Source organism: Lemur catta, chromosome 1, assembly GCF_020740605.2.
Source record: "Lemur catta isolate mLemCat1 chromosome 1, mLemCat1.pri, whole genome shotgun sequence".
Classification (NCBI taxonomy): Eukaryota; Metazoa; Chordata; class Mammalia; order Primates; family Lemuridae; genus Lemur; species Lemur catta.
The window spans coordinates 138,881,007-138,906,262 of NC_059128.1; the positions used below are offsets into that span (position 1 = coordinate 138,881,007).

At 44.4% G+C, this 25,256-nt stretch overlaps 1 protein-coding gene across 15 annotated transcripts in view; it reads left to right on the forward strand.

The window, feature by feature from the left end:
• PARD3 (par-3 family cell polarity regulator) overlaps window positions 1-7,480 on the forward strand; it is a 568,085-nt gene extending 560,605 nt beyond the window's left edge. For all 15 annotated transcript variants that reach the window (XM_045535668.1, XM_045535678.1, XM_045535705.1 and 12 more), the window contains one exon: window positions 5,403-7,480. In XM_045535668.1, coding sequence (XP_045391624.1) covers window positions 5,403-5,796 — 394 coding nt within the window. In that variant the 3' untranslated portion in view covers window positions 5,797-7,480. The remainder of the gene's footprint in view (window positions 1-5,402) is intronic.
• The last annotated feature ends 17,776 nt before the right edge of the window (window positions 7,481-25,256 follow it).

Consider the following 25,256-nt stretch of genomic DNA (forward strand, 5'->3'; position numbering starts at 1 on the left):
CCCACCCACCCCTGCCCATGTCCTAACCCATTATTTTGTAAAGCCCTTTGCTACCAAGGGTTTCTGTTCCCATGTTCGGGATATTAACAGGTGTGAAGTTCCCCTCTGTGCTCCCCCGCCCTTAGCGTTTGGACAAAAGCCACTGCATGAATCAACCCAATGAACCAAACGCTAAGCACTTGAAGGATTAGGCAGGAAGGCCCATCTGTGTACAGTCCCCTCTCCCAGCCTGCCTGGCGTGCATCCCGTCGGGACGGTGAGCGTGACAAGGTGGGTGAATTGACCTACCTGGTGTGGCTGCCGTGGCCACACAGGTGGATGGGCCACAGCACTGCACGGCTGGTGTCAATGGTGTCATCTGCTTATTTTTATTCGACTATTTGGCTTCATATACATCGGCTATTTTTAAGAGCATTTATAATGAATAAAGGAGAAACGCACCAAAGAGTGTGTAATTGCAGAAGTGACATGGGAGATGCAAAGGACTAGAAAGGGAGGTAGGAGGGAGTGGCCTGGCCCACAGGGCAGCTGGGGTGCTGGGGGGAGCCCGTCCTCGGGAAGAGGGAGTAGAGAGATGCCTCCATGAAGTCCTCTTGGGCACACTCCAAAGTAGCTCGTGCACTCCCAACCGAACCCCGCGTCCTGGCCCTCCTCCCCCTTCCTCCCTCTCAGCCGTCCCTCCCTCCCTCCCCTCTGTGCCTCCCTTCCCTTCTCCGCCTCTCTCTTCCGCAGCGCCCTGTCGCGTGGTCTATATTTACACGCAGAAGAGGGTTGCTGCTGCTACTGCTAGTGCTACCCGTGTTATTTAGCGTGTCCCTAAATAACGACAACGTTCCCTCTGGGTTAATTGTAGCTCCCTATTTTTAGGCGTGTTATCCTACTTAGAGATGAGCAAAGCAGACATCCCCAAATTAAAGAGTTATGTAAGTTTCAGCAAGAGGGGCCGGGAGGCTTCAACGTCACGTTCTTGCCCTCCTTTAGAGAGTAATTTCTCAGCGCGTCTCTTTGTTATTTGTGAGGAAGATGAGGCATGCAGCACCCCACACCCAGCTTTGTTCCGTGCAAAGCAATGCCACCAAGCAGGGGGCAGGATCGGACGGATAATAAGGAAAGCAAACAGTAGGTCCAGGAGGGGGGACTGCAGCCCCCCACACGCGCTTGAGTGACATCCAAGTTCCTGACATGTGCTGTTCTTCAAAGACACTTGACCTCTGCTCTTCGGATGTTGACAATTAGCAGAGTTTTGTCTAAACAAATTGGCATGGCATTTGAGACCGAAAAGATTACACACACACCCCAAAAAAAGTTTAGTTACAAAGTGGAGCATAAAATAAAACAAATGGTCAAGATGTTGTGTCAGTTGCATTCGATAAGGTGGTTTGAATTAGAGGGATGTATAGAAGCCAGAGTGGTTTGTAAATTCTAACTGTAATTAAGAAAATCTACGGGCAGAATTCAAGTTCCATCTTGAAATGTCAGCAACAAACACTGGCCGGGTGGCAACGCTAGATTGTGGGGTGAGGAGACCTTCATGGCCCCACACTCAATTCTCCACCAGACTGGGGAGTTTTCTTTTGCTTTTGTAGAATTTATTTATTTGTTATTGTCAACTGACAATTTATGATGGTATTAATTTATGGGGTGCAAAGTGATGTTATAATTCATGAATACAATGTAGAATAACTAAATCAAGCTAGTTAACATAGCCATCACCTTAGTACTCAACATTGTTTGTGGCGAGAGCATCCGAAATTTGCTAGCTATTTTGAAATGTACAATATTATTAACTATATTCACCATGCTGCAACCAAACTTGGAAAAATATATTCCTCCTGTCTGAGATTTTATGCCCTTAAACCATCCTCTTTTTTTAATTACTAAATTAGGTTCTTTCCTTAGCGTCCAAAAGGCAGCTCTCAAATGGAATCATAGACACTGGTAGCAAGATATAAGTTCTTTGATTAAATATTCCTCTTTATTTTCTTTTCCTGTGGTCTCTCCACTTCTTGTTTATCTCTCTCCTCTCCCTCAGCTTCACCTCTGCTGCTGTCTGGCTGCCTTGCTGTGTACAGTTCACCTCCTGGCTGTGTGTCCGTACCCTCCCGTGGTCTGCTCACCAGGCCCATTCGTTATGTCTTCAATCTGCTTGTGTCTTTCTCCATCCTTCTCTGTCCCCCCAGTAGCCTCCCTTAAACATCGGGTCTCTGGCTGAAGCCTCTACGTGATGATGGTCTTCAGGCCCTGCTGGAGGTAGTTGTGATCATTAGGCGATAGTTACCGCCAAACCAGGGTATGTGCTTTGAGTGGATTCAGAAATGGAAAGCTTATGTTTTTGGTCAGTTTTCTTCTTTGGTCAGAAAGATGCCCTGCCCCCATCCACGCCACAGCCTGATTGATATATATATATAGTTTTTTTTTTCCAATTTTTTCTTGAGACAGGGTCTCACTCTGGTACCCTGGATGGAGTGCAGTGGCATTGCCCTCTCACTGCAACCTCAAACTCCTGGGCTCAAGAGATGCCCCTGCCTTGGCCTCCTGAGTAGCTGGGACTATAGGCGCACACCCCCACCTCCAATTTTTCTATTTTTTGTAGAGATGGGGTCTCGCTCTTGCTCAGGGTGGTCTTGAACTCCTGACCTCAGGTGATCTTCCTGCCTTGGCCTCCCAGAGTGCCGGGATTATAGATGTGAGCCACGATGCCTCGCCAGAACCTGATCTCTGAAGGCAAAGTGACTTTGTCTTCAAACTACTCCTCCAACACTGATGAGTCATTTACTGTGTGCAAGTCACTTTCCCAAGCACTTCATGTGTGTTATTTCATCCATCTTTCCCCACACAACCTTACGAGGTTAAATGTTACGCCTGTTTCACAGATGAGGTTCCTTGGACCCAGTGAACATAGCGCTCCCAGGGCCACACAGCTGGAGAGTGGCAGACTCAGGGTACAAATCTATGTCTGTCTGATCCTAAGCACCTCTCCGACCTCGCCCTGGTGCCTGGATGCCTAGTTTTCCAGTGTAGGAAACTCTTATCGTCTGCTTCCTCATCTAAAGCCAGCTCATGTCTCATTCTGTCCTTAATCGTGATTATCAATAGTGTCAGGCATGGTTTTTGAGAGGTGTTGACCTGGTTTTGTGGCTCCCTGTTTGGAAGAATCACAAGTAGGTCCTGTGTGACAGAGTGACGATGGACACAAAGTGCTCGTAAGGCTGGATCCGGGGCTGTCATGGCACTTGGGGGTGTGAGTTTTACTATGTTAATGAGGGAAAAGGGAACTTTGGTCATCAGCTCCTAGTTTTTGTATGTGTTCCCGGTCAGGAAAAGTCTCTAACCTCAAGTTCTTGCTGTTGTAGGATTTCTTTCTCTGTTTTTATTGGTCCTGACCCTTGGTCCTTGACCACATCTGCCTGTCGCCTGCCCTGCCACCTGTATACCCTCCTCCCTCCCTAACAATGCCACTAGCTTCCTTACCAAGGAAGCCTGTCTGTGCATGTACATATATCTTTGTGTAAGCATTTTCCCCACGTATCTTACTTCAAACCTCAGGGCGGTCTGCTTCCTTTTCTCTCTACTGATTAATTGGAAGAAAATTTCAGCTACAAAAAATTTGTTTTCCCACATCGTTCAGTGAATTCTCACTGTTGTTTAAATATAGAAATATTCTGTCTTCCTGAGATGACTCAGACTTCCACTTATGGTGCACACCCACCGCAGAGCGAGCCCTGCGCAGTTGGGAAGGAAGGGGATTAGTGTCTTAGTAGGCCAGGGAGAAAAAGAGGTGAAATTCCTGTAGTCTATTTCTGATGATCTTTAAATCGATCACTAACTCATAAAGGAATCCCACCTTTGTTGCTATAATATCAGTAACAAGGTCGTTGTTTTAATTAAGGTTTCATGATTAATGTCAAATCCCTGGTTTCACGCTGGCACTTTCCAGCATCCGTGTCTCTGGGCAGATTAATTTATGACTTTTTAAGTGAAGATGATCAGTGCTTTAGGCAAATAAACTATTCCATCACATCTAAAGCTTCTTGCCTGGGCTAATCGTACAAATGGTCTGCCGCCCATTAAAAGAGAACCAGACAGACGTGCTGTAGACTGTCAATCAGTGTCACATCCAGGGGTGACATGCTGGACAGTAAGTTCATTTTCCTTACCGAAAATAGCCCTTGACTACATTGTAGGCCATATGGAAAATGGGCAGATTTCATTCCAAACCATATCAAAGGCACCTCTGAATGTTCAACAACACACATTACTTCATTCCCGCGGGGGACCCAGTGGCTCCACAAACCTTTTTTCCCTTCAGCGGGAGTTTTTGGGAACATGCAGCCCTGTTGCGTGTGTTGATGTGGAAGGCTGAGCAATACATACTGTCGCCAGATGATTTTCTTATTGATAAATGGAGCAATATATTTTGTTTTATTACTCAATTTTCTCTCCCCCTCTTCCATATTTGAGGCAAAAAAAAAAAAATTAGGGCATGTCTTCCTTTCTGGCACAAAATCGTTTTACTTTATCATAGCCAATCTTATTGTGAATTCATAAAAGCATCTAGAGACTTGATAGTAAATTAAAGACGCTTCAAAACAATAATGTTTCCTGAAAATCATGGGCAAACTTTATTGCCGAAGCGATAAGAATTTGAAATTTCCGTACGACTCTGATTTGTTTCCCTACCCAGGGGTGACAGAATGTGAGTGAAGTGGGTTATCTTGGTCTTTGGCGAAGGGAAGATGTGGGAGGAAATAGTGCCTGCTCTGCAGACCTCTGGGTTCTAAGATCCCCATGAGCACGTTTTCTGAAAAGTGTCAGCTGCTGACATACACAAGTCAAAAGCCGGGTCTTTAAGGGCCTGCCTGTTGCATTTTTAATCATAAAGGAGTCTAGACTTAAATCTTTCATAACCGAACTCACATTGTAATCCATTCCGTGTACTTCATGTCAGCTAGCCTTTCTGGCATGGCGGTGGGAGCTGTGTAAAATATTTGTTTGGCTTGTTTAGAATTGAATTGTAACTTTCTAACTCCATTAATTATTGCTGCTGCAGAAGCTGCCAAATCTCTGATACTTCTTTGGTCGCCAATGTGTCCAAATGGCAGGAGCTATCGTTACTCAAAGCAGAACATACCCAGATGCAAAAGGAGGACCCCATTTCTAGACAGCAGCTGAATCTACATCTTTCTCCTGTTTAGTCACTGTCTGTCTGCTTGTCTGAGACTGTGACCCTGCTGAGGACAGTCCTATTTGAATTCTCCAGCTGCGGTATGGGGCACACGATCAGAACACAGTAGTATCTGCAGAAACATTCAAGTGCATATTCTGTCCATCCCTTCCCCTTCTCTCCCTCTCTCTCCTCCTCCTCCCAACCCTCTCACTAACCTTTCGGTTATGTTTTCTAGACAAAGCAGGAAAAACGCCAGCTCGGTGTCCCAGGATTCTTGGGAGCAGAGCTACTCCGCTGGGGAAGGCTTCCAGAGCGCCAAGGAGAACCCCAGGTACTCCAGCTACCAGGGCTCCAGAAACGGCTACCTGGGAGGACACGGCTTCAACGCCAGGGTCATGCTGGAGACCCAGGAGCTCCTTCGCCAAGAACAGAGGCGGAAAGAGCAGCAGATGAAGAAGCAGCCTGCTCCCGAAGGGCCCAACAACTATGACTCATACAAGAAAGTCCAGGACCCCAATTACGCCCCTCCCAAGGGGCCCTTCCGGCAAGACGTGCCCCCATCCCCATCTCAGGTTGCCAGGCTGAACAGACTCCAGACTCCCGAGAAAGGGAGGCCCTTCTATTCCTGAGCACGAGAACAACGGATGCTTCGAGTCATGCAATAAGAGACATTTTCCTACGAAGACTTGTATTTTGGGAGGTTTTTTTTTTTTTTTTTAAAAAAACTTCGATGGTACTGTGGAATCTTTCTGTTGTTGGTATCAGTGCCTTTAAGCAGGATGGGCAAAGAAACGGAAGGCCTTAATGTCTTTGCCACGATGTCTCAAGTGTCTGTTTCCTGGAAGGATTTCCCACCATCTGACAATCACCTTGTTCAAGGCATTTGCGTGCTCTGTGTCCCTCGGGGGTACCGGGAGTCTTGGCCCCACTCATGAGCTGTCTGTGGCTTTGTCGTGACTGCTTCGTACAACCTGTGGTGACACGTTAACTTGAAGTGGAGGGTGATGTGAGTCCCTGTTTTTCCCTCTCTCAGCTACGAGGTGACATCTCGGTCTGCAGGAGATGCAAGTGGGTGACATACACCAAAAATCGGGGCTTCCTGGTACTTCTGGCACAGTGGTTTGTAGGACCTGGTAATCAGGATGGGTTTCCCTTTTCTCTCTCAGCTCCTTGCAGCAGGAAAGTTCCATCACCCTATTAAAAGAAGCTAAGCCATATCCCAGCACTGTTTGGTTGTCATGGAAGTCCTTTTGTAACTGCCTTAGAACTCAACATCACCAATAAAGTGATGCTTCTAGTCTGTGTTTATAAATACACTTGTTCAGTCATGTTCCTGACACACGTGTTGAGTCACTGCAGCTTAGCACAGGAAATGTGGGGGCCAAGACGGGAGTGACCCCTGGTGGGGGAGGACCGGGCCTGCCCATTGGCCCCGTGTGTCCCACCGGGTGGGCGGGCGGTAGGGGCTCAGAAAAGAACTCCCCCAGCACGAGTTCATGGCCCGGGACATCTCCATCATTATTTTAATTAGTTTTTGTTTAGACAGGTTGGCAGGAAGGGCATAGAGTGGGACAAAGATAAATCAGACAGTCGACTGTTTTTGGATTCTAAAAACGGATCCGTTCTGTACGTTTTTTAAAAAGTCGGTCACAATTGATGCGTGTCTCGTGCGTCCACCCACTGTACCTCTGCCTGGCAGTGCCACGTCACTAAATAACTCTGCCGTGAAACATAAAAGCCCCATAAAGGGAAAAGACCGATAAAGGGAAAAGCTGTCACACATCACACAGAGAACGTGGCGGTGTCCCCAGACAGTGCTAACACAGAGATGGCTCTTGTGTCAATGTCCTGACGTGCCTGCCGGCCAGGAGGGCTCCCGCCTGCACCTGTCAGTCTGAACGTCCCGTGCTGGGAACCGAGGCTGGATCGCTGAAGTGCCTGCGAAGCCTGGTGTGAAAGAGCTGGAGGTGAAAGCTCCGCGTACTGTGTATTCACAAAAAAAGACAAAAAAAAAAAAAAAAAAAAGACCTGTATTGATATGCCTATTTTTTTTTATTGGCACATTGTATTTTTGTGTCGACTTGTTTTTTAAGAAACTCTGTGAAGCGTCCACACGTTGTCCCTGTGTCACTTTTGCATTTCCGTGCCATGGTTCTGTGTGTTAATAATCAGCAGTGTCTCAGTGGCGTGACCCGTGTAAGCGCGGCTGGCTCAGACGACAGTGGCTCTTTCCCGCAGCCGTCCCTGAGCTGCGAGAGACGGTTTTGCCTGTACATACGAGACTTCTAATAAAAGGCGTATTTCTTTCTGTTCTTTTTTGGTGTCCGTAGTATTCCTGTTGAACTCTCCTAGCTTTTTTCTTTTGAGAGGATAGAAACAGATGTGAAATTTTTTTTTTTTTTTTACATATTTAGAGAAAGTTGAAAGTTTCCTCCGTGGAGGATGGATTGCGTATTGGCACACCCGGGGAGAGGCTGGTGGGGGAGAGAGAGGGACCTTCCTGACGCATCCACTGAAAGGCCTGAGTTGCTTAAAGCAGCCTGGGGAATTCTGGCTTGAAGGAACCAATACGCTAGAACTAAATGAAAGAAAAATTATACAGAAGGCCACACAGTACGTCCAGTTCCTGCCCTTTGCTCCCTCTGGGTCATAGTGGCAAGCCTAATGTTTTGGTTGAATTTTGGCTTCATGTGCTGTGAGCCCAGAGAAAGGCCCAAATCCTAGTCTACTTATAAAAATAACATGGGTCTTATTTCCCAAATTACAAAATAAGGTTTCACTATTTCTTTTAGATAGATACTTATTAATATTTGCACGGTGTTTTGAAGGCATAAAGGGCCATACATCCCTAAGTATGTCATATCTAGGCGATGTGGTCCCCACCCAAAGGGCAGGCTTTGCAAAGACCTGTCAAAAATGCCCCCTTATGGAGTGCCTAGCATTGGTTGGTTGTCATAGCAGCCTTCATCCTGTCACTGAATCCAAATTCTGTCACCTCACGATTAGGAACAAGGGGTGCATGGCAAGCCAAGGCGATATCACCTCTCAGGCTTTTCTGCGCGTGCCAGGTGTGGCAGAGTGGAGAAGGGAAGATGGACAGATTTGTTCATTTTCTCACTGGCCAGGAGGCCCATTGCAAATGCCAAAACACACGGGTTATTAATCTCCACTGACAGCAAGAAGCAGAGCAGGGAAGGTAATACTGAATGTTTCGGGGACAAGTCACAAAGGGAATTGTGGATTAAAACTGCCAATTTGAGCTGCTCTGGGAAGAGAAGTAGGAATGGAAACAAGTCAACAGAGAAGTGAAAAGATGCTCCAGGAAGGAATCTTGTCTCCGTGAACTGACCTCCTGGCTCCAGGACATTTCACAAGGACTTGGGGGGTCGCCTGGGAGGGCGTGTCCCAAGGATGAGCGAAGCCAGGTGCTTTTGAGCCAGGCACTTGGTTCTGTCCAGTCCCTGCAGAGAGAAGCCCCAATTCCATGAAACGGGGGAGAAGGGCCCCCAGGTCCACACTCAGATGAGGATGGAAGTGGAGAAACTCAACTGTCCCTTGGAAAAGATGGTCCCCACGGTGATATTATTACCGCTCTTAGTCTTCCATTAAGACTAATATACTCTTATAAATTATAAAAATAATACTGCGTAATGTCTATACTGCATATAATTTAAGCACTGCTACCTACCTTCTCTCTCTGTGGTCAGTTAGACCAAAGGCAGCTCAGAGGTCAAAGCATCCCATCATTGGCAGGCTGTCCCATGGATAGGGACAAGAACAGGGCCTGGTCTTCTTGGGTTTTCTGCCAAGGAAACCAAATATATCAACTCAGGGAGAATAAGCCAAATGGATTTTCTGTTTTGTTGGGTGGAGGCAGCTGGTTAGAGGCAACCCCAAAAGGGGTTGGAAATGAGCAAACAGGCTGACCACTTTGTCAGCAGTACTCTGTGCTCATCAACCTGGGGGAGTCTGAACACGAGGAGGATGTAGGTAGGGGACCAGGAGTCACAGTGGCTTCTCTGTGCACATCACTGCCTTTGGCTTACCCAAATACAGCAAGTCATCTTCAGGACTGCACCTCCTCCCCCAATATTTTTTTTATTAGCAAGTACACAGGTTTGCAAATCCATATAACAGGCATATGTAGCATATGCAAAATGCATATGGCATTCTATATTTGGTGATTTTAATGTGTTTTTTTATTTCATCCTGAGTCCTTAATGTGCAGGTATTGCCCCCAGCCAAAACCAACCTTAGATAAAGCAGATTGGCCTTAGTTTCTGGCTTTGTTTGCTAGTCATGGAAGAGGAAGTCATTACGGTTCAACTGGCCACCCCTAAGTATATTCCATTATAAATGTGCTCCCTCGGATAGCACAGTTGCCATAAATTTAAATGTCTAGTTAACAATCAGCTTTTTTTTTTGGTGGGGGAAGGAACAAAGATGACTCCGATAATGACATGTCAGGTAAGGAGATAATCTTCTTACTTCAGAGACAGGATATCATCTTAATAAGGCAGCTAATAAGAGCGTTCACAGGTCAGAAAGTAAGAGTGACGGGGAGATGCTTTAATGGAAAACCACCTCCAGCTCTGAGTAATGATTAGATCACAAACGCTGGTTGAATTCAATTGACGTTTTTTTTTTTTATTAGTAATATATGGGGGATGAGGGTTGTAAGTCTGAACAAAACCTTTTTTTTTTTAAACAAGAAACTGATACTCTGCTTTAGAGCTCATGAGGAAAAGGGGAGAGTGTCACTGCACTACACATAGGAGGAACTTATTTCCCCATTAGGTGGGTTCTTCCAAAATTCAATGTCTTCCTGGCCAGGACTCCTGATCCTCCTCCTCATCTTCCCCTAGTTTTGTTTTGGTTTTTTTTTTTTTTTTTTTTTTTTTTTTTTTTTTTTTTGGAGGGGGGTTGCAGAAGCTGTCCAATGATCCTTTATTGAAATATTTTCCTTTGTACTGTTTAAGTAGCTGGGTATTCCCTGTGCCACTGTTGATGTCATCTACGATGTCACAAGGGTGGCGGCCATCCACATTACAGCCCCACAGACTGGGCAGTTCTTCCCTCTGTTTTTATATCCCATTCAGCAAAGAAAAACACCTTTGCTTGTAAAATGCATGTCCTTTGTCCATCCATTTAGTTTCTTTCGGTTAAACTCTATAATGGGGAATTTCACTTTTAAAGGTTTCCCTCACGGATCCCCTAAGATCAAGAACCCTTTGTGCTCAAGAGCATGATCACTTTTCCTCACCATTTTCTTTTTCCTTTCCGAGTTCAGATATAAATAATCAGTTTTTATTTTCTAATTTTTTATTATTTTTTTTTTAAAGCGAGTTAGAGCTGCACTAGCCTGCCACCTTCCAGATGGGTCCACTTAATCCCGGACAAGGGAGAAAAGTGCAAGAAACAAGGGACTGGGTCCTCCCACTGCAAAGTGGAGCAATTACTCATCCTTCTTGCCTAGTGCTCATTTGCTCCCAGGCTCAATTAAATGTGTGAAAACACACCTTTTTTGTCAGTTGCTCAACGAACTGCTGAGTCACCTCACACTGTCGTTGGCTTAGAAAAGCCATTTGGAGTTTGTTCCTAGACACGGCATGGATGCCTAGCGATGATCCGATTCTCCTTGATCTGAGGGTCAAGATCAGATGTCATCAAAGTCCTCGGATTCAACTGCTGGGGACAGCGCTGTTAGCAGGAACCTTTCTTGTATCTCCCAAGTGAAGTTTCTCTGCTCCTCCTGAAACTGAAGTTTGGCTTCCTTGAGGGATTTTATGATGCAAATATTTTAAGTACAACTTTGAAGGTTTTGCCATTAAAAGCAGTCTCACATGGCTCAGGGCCCAGCCAACTGCAAACTAGGAGGGGGAAAAGTGCCATATATTGCTGGCGAGTGACAGGGAGGAAAACACCACCAATTTCTAAACCAGTCGTGACCTTGGCTAATGATCCAGTCACAGGGTCCGGTTCGGTTCCTGTCTGGCTTGCTTTTATTCAGCTCAAGATGTCAGCAGCAACATACTTATCGTTGTTGTTTACGTTGGGATGAAATGGGTAGAAACATTAGCCTGACAGCCCGAGATGGGTAGATTAGGACTCACCAGTGAATGCGGGGTGTTTTGGAAGAAAGCAAACCTTTGAACTCGTCTCATAAAGCCTCAAAGGGAATTTGTCCTTGCGCATGCCCTGACTTGGGGCTCCATTTCCAAACTTTCTTTAATTTTATCTGCTTGGCTTGACTTCCATCTAGGCCTGAGGAGCTCCCACTCTGGTCTAAGCAGCAAAAGCATTCCTGCCCATCTGAACCCACAATCAGAGACCGCAAGCCGCCTCTGGCCTCCTGGTTTCATTTACTCGACTTGCAATTTGCAAAACATTCTCATCTTTTCTTTTTGAGTCCCCAAACCTTGTGATGCAGGTGAGAGAAGTGATGGTCCAATTTTACACATGAGGAAACTGAGACACCAAGAGTTTGGGACTTGCCAGGTGGGGAGGGACTCTAGCAGAACACAAAACCCATTGTCCCAACCGTGACCCACCGTTGTGACGCAAAGGTTTTATCCAAATAAAAGATTTTGTTTTTAACAGTTTAAAATTCCTTATTTGATGGACATTGTATTTTTCATTGATGGGGAAAAGATGCACAGTGTAATGCACAGGAAATTAGCAATGCCTTGAAAATAAATTAATTGTGATGCCACTTATGTACACTTGAAAATTATATATCATGTATACTACATACAATGGCTTGTTCATGCTTTGGGCACAAGGTGTTGTAAATTTTAAACGTCTATTGAAATAGACAATGCCGGGCTTCCACGTGGATTTGCAGACCCCACCACGGTAACCACTGTTTCCTGTGCCTCCTCTGGTTCCCTGTTTAAGACTCTTAGACCAGCAGGTGTTCATTTCTAAGACAGGTTTTAATGTCAAGGAAATCAAGAGCCCTGTGAAATTGAAGACAGTGACATTGAAAAGAAGAAAAATGAGTAGGATCTGAAGCACGAGGAAAGAGGGATGCCACGGCACACAAAATGGCCACGACACAAAGCCAATTCCTAGCAGCCGAATTTCCGAAACAGATGCAGAAAAGACCCTGAATGCTAATCCAAACTAGAAAAGATCGCCCGGGAGATTGTGAAACAATAACCATTTGCATTAAATCATCAGCTGCTTTCAGCACAGATGGGAAAAGCCTGTTGCAAAATGTTGTAAGACATTTGCAGTGGGCTCCAAGCTGGACATGCATTAAAAACATTCTTGAGCTTTTCACGTTGGGAATAAAAATGTAAATCATTTTCAGCCAGGATTTTTTTCTCCTTTACGTATCATTTTGTCTTTGTATTTGATTTTGTTTTGGGGAAGGAGATGACACAGTGATAGCCAAGGGAAATTATCCATTTATAGAGTTGGATGGATAAAATTTATCTTCAAAGAGGTAGAATACTAATTAATGCACAGAAAGGAACTTTTAGCTCTGAGACATTCCCAGCGAAATGAGTGGCTTACATCACTCAAGATCTTAATCAGACATAGTTACAATGTCTCAGAGAGAAACACCCGCAGATGCCAAGTGTGCCTGCTTTTCTGGGCCGGTTTCCGAGCATGGGGCAGAGCTGGGGCTGGACCCCCTCTCCTGGGAAACTCGCTAGGGTTTGCTCATGGCTTTTGGTCCATCCTCTCTGAGCAAGGCTGCTTCCCCTCCATTGCTCCTTGGACTGGGCTGCAGGGCTGGGAGGCAGGAGCCAGGAGCTGATGCTGCAGGCCCATCTCCGGTGATCTCACGCCCCCAGAGAAGAGACAAGACAGCCACCAGCTCTTGGCGTCTGGAAGAACTGGCCGGCCTGGGAAAACCAGTTTCCAATAACTAATCCAGCTGAGCGAGACACTTCCCTAGGCTCCGGCTCTTCTTCCCGTAAGCCAGGAAATGTTCTCTCCATTCGATGGCTCATCGGGGACTTCTAATCTCTGATTGGTTCCTATATAGACTATGTGAGTATCTTCTGCTGTTTGCCCTAAGTCCTTTTAGGTGTTCCCTCTGGATTAATTGACGATTGTGGATATCCTGTTGGTGTGATTTGTTCAAGGTAATTGTAAGGCCATGAAGAGGCCGGTATTGATTTAAAAAAAAAAAAAAAAAGATGGCACTTTATGCAGCCTGATATTTACTATGTAGAATTTGAAGTCAGTTTAAGAAAAATAATTATCTCATAGTCATTCATTCATGGCTCCTGCCGTATGCCAAGGGGTGAACTAGATGCTGGGAACACGTCAGGGAATACTACACTCTTACTCTAACAGGAAATAGCTGTACCGTGTCACATTCGGAGAGTGATACTTGGCATGGGGAAAATAAAGCAGGATTCGAGGAGAGAAGATGCAGGATGGTTGGAGTTAGGGATTAGAGTTGCCCATGATAAGGTGCTTTCGGCAGAGATTCTGCAGGGAATGTTGGCAGGGATGTATTGCTAGGTGTGACCATGGGAGACCGTGTGGACAGGAGGCAGAAGACAGGATCAGTGGAGGCGAGGCCGTTGTGGGACCGAGAGAGCAGTGTGTTAGAAGGGCACAAAATCATCATCAACAAAAAAAACGGTTGCAAGACGGTGATTCAGGTGCTAACGTCATCACAAAAGATCTGTAGGAGACTGAGGAGTGAAATAGTACACAGCCTAATTAACAAGCTTCAAAGGAGGAGGGGGTTAGCGAGGAGGGAAGACTAATGACCTGCAAGTGTCAGTAGGAGTAAGAAAGACACCTGTCCCATTTCCAGGCTCAAAACATGCACTGTGTGAGCCCCAAACAGCCACCACTGGGAAGCCTATGGGTGTCACGTAGGGCAAGAAGAAGGGGGTGTTGTGAGATCTTTAGAGAGGTGACACCACCCAATAAAGGTGACCTGGAGACCTTGGGCTTCTTCTGATGTCTGAGTACAGAGAGGTCCAGGGTAATATACATTCTGGGATCTCTGAGCAGGAGGTGGACGTTCAGGTCTAACCATCCCAACTTCTAGGTGCTGAGAGGCAGGTGTTTTGCAAGGAGCACTGTTGGTCCCTTGGCCTCGGGGCAGGTGCTGTCACTTCTTTCATCCCAGCAGCCCAAATTCCCAAACCTGCCTAGTGCCATGTGTGTCTGTGTCTTGACCATAGACATCATTCCTTCCTTCATTCATTCAGGACCTCCTATATACAGTATGTTTGTCATAGTAATGATCTGAAGAGACCTTAATGGTCTCATAAAAATGGCAGTCCAAATGCAGAGGCAGACACTCATTCCGTAAACATGCTAATAGACATGGTATGTTGAATTGTGACAAGGACACTCAAAGTTACTCTGAGAGAATAGCAGGGCAAGGAGATGTCATTAAGCCAGGGGACAGTGAGGGTTTGTGAGGAGTGACACGGAAGCCAAGCCGTGAAGGATTCTGAAAAGCTAACCAGAATTTGGCAGTAGATCAAGAACCCGGAAACTTGATACCCTGTGACATCGAGGTTCCATTGTCTAGAATCTAACTAATGAAACCCAAAAGGTAGACAGAGATTTGTGCCTAAAGCTGCTTAGAAAATATTGTTTATAAGAGAAAAATTGGACCTAAACATCCAAAACTAGGGAAATGGCTAAGTAAATTATGGTATAAAACGTAGTAGGTTATAGTTATTAAAATTAATGTTTATGAATAAATTCCATTATATTATAGGACTATAATCACAGTATAATGTTAATGAAAAATACTGGCATATCAGATTGTGCCCACATCATGACTGCATCTATAGGTATGTATATATGTGTGTATATATGAAGAAATACCCTCAATATTAACAAGTTATCACTGTTTGGATTAAAATATGTATTTACATCTTTAACTGTGGGATAAAATAAACACAGCCCTGGTGCACACCTGTAATCCCAGCTATTTGGGAGGTGGAAGCAGGAGGGTCCCTTGAGCCTAGGAGTTTGAGGCTGTAGTGTGCTATGATCATGCCTGTGAATAACCACCGCATTTCAGCCTGGGCAACATAGTGAGACCCCATCTCTTAAAAAAAAAAAAAGAAAAAGGAAAAGCTAAAAAAAACCCACAATTAATGCACTTTAAAAAATTATTTTTTTATTTTATTTTACTAGCAGAGTCACAGGAAAATGGGGATTTTTTCTTTCTTTTTTTAAATAATCTCTTATGATTCTCTGTATTTCTGTGTTATACTTATGTCTCCTTTTTATTTATAATTTTACTTGAGTTCTCATTTTCCTTGGTTAGTCTAGTTAAAGTGTTGTCACTTTTATTTAACTTTTCCAAAAACCAACTTTTAGTTTTGTTGATCTTTTCTATTATCTTTCTAGTCCCTATTCCATTTATTTCTTCTCTAATCTTTATTTTTTCCTTTCATATGCTGATGTGGTCTTAGTTCTTCATTTTCTAGCTTCTTGAGGTGTGAAGTTAGGCTGTTTATTTGAAATCTTTCTTTTTTCTTAATGTTGGCATTTTTTGATAAAACTTTCCTCTTATCACTGCTTTTGCTGCATTGCATAAGTTTTGGTATGTTGTGTTTCTATTTTTGTCTCTCTCAAGATAATTTTTTATTTCTCTTTTTATTTTTCTTTCTTTGGCCCATTAGTTTTTCAAGACTGTGTTGTTTAATTTCCACATATTTGTGAATTTTCCAAAATTCCTCCTGTCATTGATTTCTAGTTTCATACCACTGCAGTCAGAAAAAATGAGATGATTTCAATCTCCTTAAAATTGTTAAGACTTGTTTTGTGGCCCAACATATGGTCTATCCATTGTCAAAAGTGCGGTATTGAAGTTCCCTATTATTACTGTATTGCAATCTATCTCCCCCTTAAGTTCTGTTAATGTTTGCTTTGTATATTTAAGTGCTCCAAAGTTGTGTGCATATATAATTGTTACATCCTCTTGACAAATTGGCCTTTTTGTCTTCTGACACATTTTGAACCTTCTTTGTCTTTTGTGACAGATTTTGACTGGAAGTCTCTTTTATCTAATATAATTATAGCTCCACTCCTACTCTCTTTTGGTTACCATTTGCATGAAATATATTTTTCTATTCCTCACTTTCAGCCAATGTGTGTCCTTAAGGTTAAAGTGAGTCTCTTATAGGAAACATATTGTTAGATCTTATTTTTTAAATTCATTCAGCTACTCTGTGTCTTTTGATTAGAAAATATAATCCATTTACATTTAAAGTAATTATTGCTAGGTAAGGATTTACTATTACCGTTTTGTTGACTGTTTACTGTTTTTTACTTCCTTTGTTTCTTCCAGTCTTGCTGTGTTCCTTTGCAATATGTTGAATTTTTATATGGCAGGCTTTGATTACTTTCTCTCTGTAGTTACCATGGGGCTTATGTAGAACATCCTATAGTTATAATATTCTCGCTTAAACTGATAACAGCTTAACTTCAATTGCATACAAAAACTCTAAACATTTATTTCTGCCCTCTCCACATTTTATGCTGTTGATGTCACACTTTGCAGATTTGATATTATGTATCTGATAACAAATTATCATAGTTGTAGTTATTTTAATATTTTTTTAACTTTTATACTCAAGTTAAAAGTGATTTACACATTACTTTTACAGTATTAGGGCATTCTGAATTTGACTATATATTTGCCTTTACCCATGTGTTCATGTTGTTACTGAGCATCCTTTCATTTCAACTTAAAGAGTTGCCTGTAGCATTTCTTCTTGTAAGGCAGTTCTTTTGGTGATGAACTCCCTCAGCTTTTGTTTGTGTGGCAATGTCCTTACCTCCTTCTTTCTGAAGGACAGTTTTGGCAGATGTAGTATCCTTGTTTGGTAGTTTCTAAATTTCAATACTGTGAATATAACATCCCACTTGCTCCTGGCTTGCAAGATTTTTGTTCAGAAGTCCCCTTTATGGGGCTCCCTTATATGTGATGATTATCTTCTCTTGCTGCTCTCAAGATACTCTATTTATATTTGTCTTTTGATAATTCGATTATAATGTGTCTCAGAGTATTCTTTTCTGGCTTAATCTTATTTGAATCTGCTGAGCTTCATAAATCTGGATGTCCATATACCTCCCAAAATTTGAGATGCTTTCAGCCAGTATATATTCAAATAAGCTTTCTTTCCCTTTCTCTCTCCTCCTTCTAGAAGTCCCATAACTTATATATTCATATGCTTGATAGTGTTCCACAGGTCCCTTATACTTTTTTCACTCTTTTTCAATCTTTTCCCTTTTTGTTCTTCTAATTGGCTAATTTCAAATGGCCTCATTTCACATTTCAAATATTTTAAATATTTGGGTTTGCCAGTTTTTTCGTCTGCATGATTGCATATGCTGTTGAAGCTCTCTGTTTGAATTTCTCAGTTCTGTGATTGTATAATTTTAGCTCCAGGATTTCTGTTTGGTTCTTTTTATAGTTTATATATTTTTTTAATTAAACCTCTAATTCTGTTTATGCACTATTTTTCTAATTGCATTAACTTATCTATCTATATTTTCTTGCATCTGATAGAGCTTCTTTAAAATAATTGATTTGAACTCTATTTCAGGTGATTTGTAGATCTCTGTTTCTCTGGGGTCAGTTATTGGAGCCTTGTTAGTTTTCTTTGGTGGTATCCTATTAGCCTAATTCTTTGTTATCCATGAAGCCTTGCATTGACATCTGTGAACTCAAAGGAGCCAACACCTCTTCAAGTCTTTACAGACTATTTGGGTGGTAAAGACTTTCTCTTGTTGTGTACCCAGGCTGAGGGGATTATCTGCAGTATTTCAGTCAAGTGGGTCTGGAGCCTGGTCATGGGGCTGTAGCCAGGTCTGCAGTGGGGTCCAAGGTTGTTGGGTCTGTTACTGGGGGCTCTAGTGGGTGTGGACCCTGTCTGGTCCCTGGGTGGGCTGGACTACCTCAAGGTGCTTGGTTAGTAAGACTGGTGCTGGAATGCAGGTCTGCCTCTGCAGACAGTGGGTCTGTCACCAGGTGTGGCTGCTTCTGGGTCCATAGGAGGACTTTCACTGAGTGGGCCTATAAGCAGGAAGTACTTCCTTTGGACCATGGTTGAGCGGGGCTAGGATCAAGTCACAGGACTGATTCAGGGTCTACAGCCAAAATCAAGGTCTGCAGACCTGCTTCTGGGGTCATGGACAGGTGTGTCTCCCAGTAGGTCCCTAGGCAGCTAAGACTGCCCCCAGACCACAGCTGAGAAGAGCTGGAGCTGAGTTACAGGGCAGTTTCAGGATCTGCTGTTGGGCTGAGTTTGGCTGACCCGACCGCCAGGGCACAGATGGACATGGCTCCCTCCAGGTCCTTGAGAAGGCAGCACTGCTCAGACCACAGCCTTATATTTTGTTCACCCCTTTTCTTATACATCCATTCAGTGGCTAGGACAAGTGACAGTTCTCTTACAATGATGAACTCTTGGTCTGATGTTTTCTGACTGGCCTTTGTGGAAAGATTTTAAAGTTTAATCAGAAAAAGAATTGCTTAAAAGCTCATCTTTTACAAATAGCAGATATAAAGGTCTTCACAGTATCTGCTGATGGATGTCCCGAATGGGGAGTTGGGCTCTAGTGGAGGAAGAGCACCAAGCTTCCTGCAGAAGACTGAAGTTCTTGACAGGGTGGAGACCGTCCTGAGAGCCCTCTCCTCCATTTGTGGTCGAAATTACAACTTTTTCAGAATGTGTTCACAAGATAATTATCTTTCACTAGAACTCAAATTGAGGGTGAGCCAGAGACACAGAATACTCATGTAATATACTTGGAATTTAGGATACAAGTTTCCCAGCTTGTTCTTGGAAGGATAAAGGAGATGGGAAATGAATGGGACTTATGCTTCTTTTTGAATCCTGAGATGACAAGAGGCTGAGGAGTCTAGCGCCGCGTGATTACTATTTAATAATGTTGGCCATTACGAGACCGTCAAAGATTCGTGTTCCGCTCAGGATGCCAACTTTCCTCTGGAGTCTTGGAGAGATTGGCAAAAATGCTGGCATTGGCAGATGGCCTCTTGGCACAAGTGTGCGTATTGATCAGCCTTGAAGAATAGGAAATGCTACTCCAGGTCTGATTAAAAGTTTCTTACAAAGGAGAACAAAGGCCTAAGGTGGTTGGCATGGTTAATAGCTTACATTAAAGAAATCTCTACATTAAGGAGTATCTGTTGCCAGAATGTACATTCTGATTGTTGCCACCATGTAACTTTAATGAATCCTTTATTGTTTTTTTCCTTCCTTTAAGATGTTGTCTCCTCTTTGCTCTGACTTAATCAGCTTACATCTTGTCTGAGTCCATTTTCTTTACAGACTTTTGTTTGCTAAGATCTATTGTCTTTCTGTGAAAATGGAACCATCAACTGGGAAAAGACCCACTGATACCAGGATTTTTAGAGCTACACATGTTAAATCCCATTTGGGTAAGTCTGAAGGTAAGATTTGCAATGGGGTATTGTAACAGCTTACAAAGTGATTCACCCACATGCTGTAGGATTCAGATCCATTTAAATCCAGATGAGACTCTGGGCCATTGTTTTTAAAAACACTTGGAGCCCTCCAATACGCCATTCGTGTACCATGTGTCCTTCCTTTCAGGCTGTCTGGGAGGCAGGATTCTGATGCTTAGATACTCCATATTGATTTCTTTTTACCCAGTTAACCTCAAGGATTTGTCTAATCCCAGTCTTGTGATTTGGGCTTATTTCTGGCTTTGGTTTTATTTCCACCCCAAGCAAGTCTTTCTTTGGTCACTCTTGTTTCACCATCCTTTGGTTTGACCAAGCAGCACAGCTGTATCTCTCCAAATGCTCTTCCAGGCTTGGATCACATTCCGCTGTCCCCAGATGGCACCTGGGGCACTGACATCCATCACTTCTGATAAGTTAACTTTGTGAAGTTAATTGACTATGAAATTAATCTGGCTCCTCTTGGCTTTTTCTCATAGTAGGCACTCAATAAATGTTGGTGGAATGAATTGTTTGCATAAAACTTTAAAGGAATTAAAACATTTCTTTTGCTATAGTGCCTTTCTAATTTTCATTTTTCTGTGTGTGTGCTGAAAGCAAACATGTAATGTTTCTTTAAATGATAACAGAGAAGGAGAGAAAGTTACAGGAAAAGAGATGTTGGTGTGAGGCTGAAGTTGAGAAAACTTCAGGAGGCAAATACTCCTGGACTTTTGAGAGCATATGGGAGTTTTCCCTGCTGAAATTCAACATGTTTGAATAAAGTTGAGTGGATGGAATATTGGGCCCCTCCTCCCTGTGTTTGGTTTTCAGATCTTTTCCCTTTGTTCATTCCTTAAGTGCTGGTGTTCCCCCAGGATCGGTGCCGGGCTCTCTTCTCTTCTCTCACTTTGTCCCCTTCCTGCACAGCATCTTTTATGACAACTACACCTTGAAGACTCCCAGCCCCCAGTGTTTCTGGGACCCCTGAGTTCTCTCATGGTCTTCACTCTGGCCTGCCTTGCTCCTGTCTGCCGCCCAGGAAGCCCCTGCCTCTGCTGCTCATCCTCTCTGTGGATTCACCAGCTTCTGTGCCCAAGGCCCCAGTTGTCTGGGGCCTCGTTGCCCCACTGGGGCTCACTGTTTGCCTCTCATCCCCCCCTGCCCCCGATCTGGGTAATATCATTCTTGGCCTTGCTTGTGACAAAATGTAGTGCAGTGTGTAAGAGCGTGGGGCTCCAGATTCAGCTGACCTGGGTTTGAATCCCAGCTTTGCCACTTACTGGGTGATCTTGGATGAGTTATTTAACCCCTCTAAGCCTCAATGTCCTCATCTGTGAAATAGGAACAGTAATAATACCTACCTCACAGGGTTGTTAAGAGGATTAACTGATAATGCAACTGCTTCGTTCCATGCGTAGGACACAGTAATCGCCCCCCAAATGTTAGCTGTTATTCTTCACAGAGTCCTTTGTGAAAGTGTTCCTTAACTTTTTCCTGGTGGTCCCATTTTGTCCGTGGAACTTAGAAGGGCATTTACAGGGATGTCCAGAAAACTCTGTCCTAGACAGACAGTCTCTCTGTTGTCCTCCCCCATCCGTGGTGTCTGTCTCCTCATTCCCTCCTCCCCTCCAGTTGCAGCCTTTCTTGTTAACTGACTGTTGGATGCTTTGGTCTCCAATTCATCGCATGCTCAGAGCCTCCTGCACCCAGCCTGGGACCCCATGTGCAACAGTCTTTCCAGAATTATGGATTCTACTCTCACTTTATGAACTGAGGCCACCACTCCTGTTCCTCAGAGACCCTGCTCACCTTGCCAGGCTGTCAATGACCAATAACAACCTGGCTTCTTGAGGATTAGCTGAATGCATTCAGTATATTTATTAATACTTTAGCTCCTTTTTAGGTTTGCTGTGTGTCTGAGGGAATTTCCCAACATGTTTCTATGCTAGTTGCGTAAATAACTTCAAAATCATAATTTGTTTTTTAAGCTTATTATTCTCCTTAAGTTCCTTAAATAATTAAGATTATCTGGTTTCTTGAGACGTCTTTGCATCTTGGAGTAATTTAATTCTATACTGTGGGGATCCATTGGGTACCATCTGGGGAGACACACTCAAAAAAACCTATTAAATCTCTCCGTTCTTTAATTTCCCTGATTCTGCAGCTCAGTGAGGATGTGGTCCCAGGTAACAGAATATTTGTCCGTTACCCGGCTTGCACAGATGTTGCAAGAATTCTCAATTGACTCATCCTTGCCTTTGTTTTCCTTTTGCTTCTTCTGCAACAAGAGGGGCTGCGTTCGTGAACGACAGGCCAGTGTGTAGGACGAAGTCCCAAATGTGAGCGAGGAACGTCCACGTGCAGGTGGCCAGGTGAGATTTGAGGACCACAGCCATTCTGACCCTGAAGCGTCCCTAGTGGGCAGGACCAGGCTGTCCTGTGGCCAAGGGATAACTTTCTAGACTGTTCAGGGCCAGCTATACTTGGAGTTTTTAGTTTGGGCTGTAACCTGAGGCCAGACCACCCTTCCTCAGACCCAACATCATCAAGCCATTCTGCAGCTCCGGTCTCATAGATTCTCATGGGCTAAGACAAAATGTCCCATTTCCTTAGCTTGGCTTTGAGGCCCTCTATGAGCCAAACTTACCTTCCCAGCCTTTTTCATCCATTGCACCCCATCCCCAAACTTCCCCTCCTATCAAATCACACCCTCACTCCTTGGATCCACTGCATTGCTCTGGACTGAAAGCTCTCTCCCACCCCCTGAATCCTGCTTTACACCTCAAAGTCCAGTTCAATGTCTGTCTCCTTCCTTGAGAACTCTCCCCGGCTGACTTCTCACCACGCAGAGCTCTTCCATGGCGTGTCCAACTTCCCGGTGAGCACTTCGGTTTGGTTTTGCACTGGAAATGCTTTTGTGAGCTCACGTCTTCTGGGTCTCACTGGTCCTTTGGCTTCCTGCAGGCAGAGACTGCACTTTGTGTTTCTTTGTCTTCCCCATGGTGCTTTCCTCATGGTGGCCTCTGTGAAATGTCCTTGACTCACTGCTTTCTTTAAAGCAAGTCCCAACTCTTTGGTAACCTGTCAACTTTTCAATCCTGTAATTCTGTGCCTAACTATAGCACAGAAAGGCAACGTGATCGAATCACTTTCATTCTGATGGGGGGAGGAGAATTAGTTCAACTCAATTGGGAAAGTGTTGAGCAGGTACTATGGGATGAACATGCTGTCTAATGTTAAAATAAATAAAAATAAATCTTGGGCACAGCTTCTACCTTCCAACAGCCAACTGTTTAGAAGGACACTTCTATTCCAACATGAAACAATTAGGAAATAATTAGCCAAAAAATAAAAGACCGTACCCATGAAAATGCTAAATTGATTGGACTCTAGAGTTAGATGTGTGGAAAAGGCAGTAAGTGGTGTGGGTTCCGAGGAGAGAGAAAGGTGAGAGAGGAAGGACACAGAAAAAAGTCTTAGCGGGTGAGGGGGCCTGGCGGAGTGAGGGTTTTAGGGAAGAGGCCAGGATGGGCGATGCTTTCTGGCAGGGGGACAAAAAATACCTCAAAACCTGGGGTCATGGAAATAAAATTATTGAGTACTAGTTATCGACTAGGTATTATGTAGATGCCAGCTTATTTACTACTTTACCTGGCTGTGCACCACCTGCCTCCTTCCTGGTGCTGGGAATTCTAAGACTATTCTCCATTATGGAATGTTCTGGAAAGAGGCTAGAGAACCTGCATTTATGAAAGCACTTCCCGTGTGTGGTCAGGACAGGGGAGATTGGGGGTACTTTTGGAAAAATGTATTAAGCTGCAGAGTTATCACTTGCATACTTTTCCATTTGTAGGTATGTTTCAATAAAAAGTTTACTTAAAAAAGTGTTGCCAGGTGATGCTACGTTATACCACGTTTGAGATCTGCCAGTCCACATCATCATCATTTCAAAGGAACAGGTAAGAATAATAATACCTTCTATTTCTTATTACTCTGTTCTAAGTGCTTTGTGTACTTGAATGCACACCAGTGCCATGAAGTAGGTGCTAATATAGTACCCACGTTACAGATGGGAAAACTGAGCACAGACAGGTTTATTATTTGTCCAGGGTCACACAGCTAGTGAGTGGTAGAGCCGGGATTCAGGCCTAGAGAACATGGCTCTTCATAGAGTCAATGCTCTCAACTATGATGACATAAAATCCCGAGCCGGCTACGTGAAGTGGCCAGCATGGTTTCATCGATGGCTCTGGTTGCTAAACTTCCCTCTCATGAAAGCTGTCCCCCCGGCACTTCTCCCTCTCTTTCTGCCATTTCCACCTTGGACACTTTAGGGCAAAATGATCCCTAGAGCTGCGGTCCCCACCCCTGGGCAGTGGACTAGTTTAGTACTGGCTGTGGCCTTTTAGGAACCAGGCCACACAGCAGGAGGTGAGTGGGGGGTGAGATGGCAAAGCTTCATCTGTATTTACAGCCGCTCCCACTGTTCGCATCACGGCCTGAGCTCCGCCTCCTGTCAGAGTAGCAGGGACATTAGATTCTCACGGGAGCACAGACCCTACTGTGAACTGCGCATGTGAGGGATCCAGGTTGTGGCTCCTTATGAGAATCCAATGCCTGATGATCTGAGGTGGAGCTGAGGTGGTGATGCTAGTGCTGGGGAGCGGCTGCAAATGCAATAAATGTAATGTGGTTGAATCATCCCCAAACCATTTCCCTCTCCTCCTCCCAACCCCCAGTCTGTGGAAAAATTGTTTTCCATGAAACTGGTCCCTGGTGCCAAAAAGCTTGGGGACTGCTTCCCTAAAGAGTTGCAACTTGAAGCTCTGCTCCCAGGTGGCCATCCTCAACCTTTGCACTTAAACTTTTTTTAAACTAGAAAAAAAAAAAAAGAGTCGCACAATCGAAGCAGGAGGGGGCAAAAGGCCGAGTTCTTGGGCTCCTCTGGCACCTGGTTCTACCCAGAGCTGTGTTCCTGCCCCTCAGTGCAGCTCTCTGGGTGGCCATTTGGAGGGGGCACCTCTGCTGTCCGCAGGACTGTGCCTCTTGGCAGTAGCCACCACCTGCTCCCTGCTTCTGGAGGAGGGTGGCCGGACAGGCCACTTCCAGCCACTTTTATGTTCCTCGTTGGGGACCAGCCCTAGACACCAATGCTCTGCCTACTTTCTCCACGTCACCCAACCTCGGTGCAAAAAAAAACCTTGTCCATCCCTTGGTGTAGTTTTCACCCCAACCATGGGTCACAGGTTTGTGTGCCATTTCCTCCTTCTTGGCAGAATGTGTCATGGGCAGAGGCAGATTCACAGGGCAGCTCGTGAGGCTTAAGTGCCACAGCCCCTCCCTTGCAAGGCCCCTCCTGAGACCTCATGTCTAATGGCGTACTCATAATTTTCTATATTCTTTCCAAAAAGAGAGATCCCCTAATCGGATGAGTTTCATGCTCCACAAAAAACCTGGATCCTTCCGCAAGGATCTTTACTTCCAGGTGTTGTCTCCAAAAGCAAAACCTCCAGTCCCCTTGTCCTTGGCACGGCGCCTGGGTCCTCTGGGACCAGACCCTTCATTAGTATTTGATCTGGTTCTTGCTTCCTCAGTGGGACTGTGTGCTCTGTACTGAGCTCCCAAGCCCACTTTCCTGGGGAGAGAGGG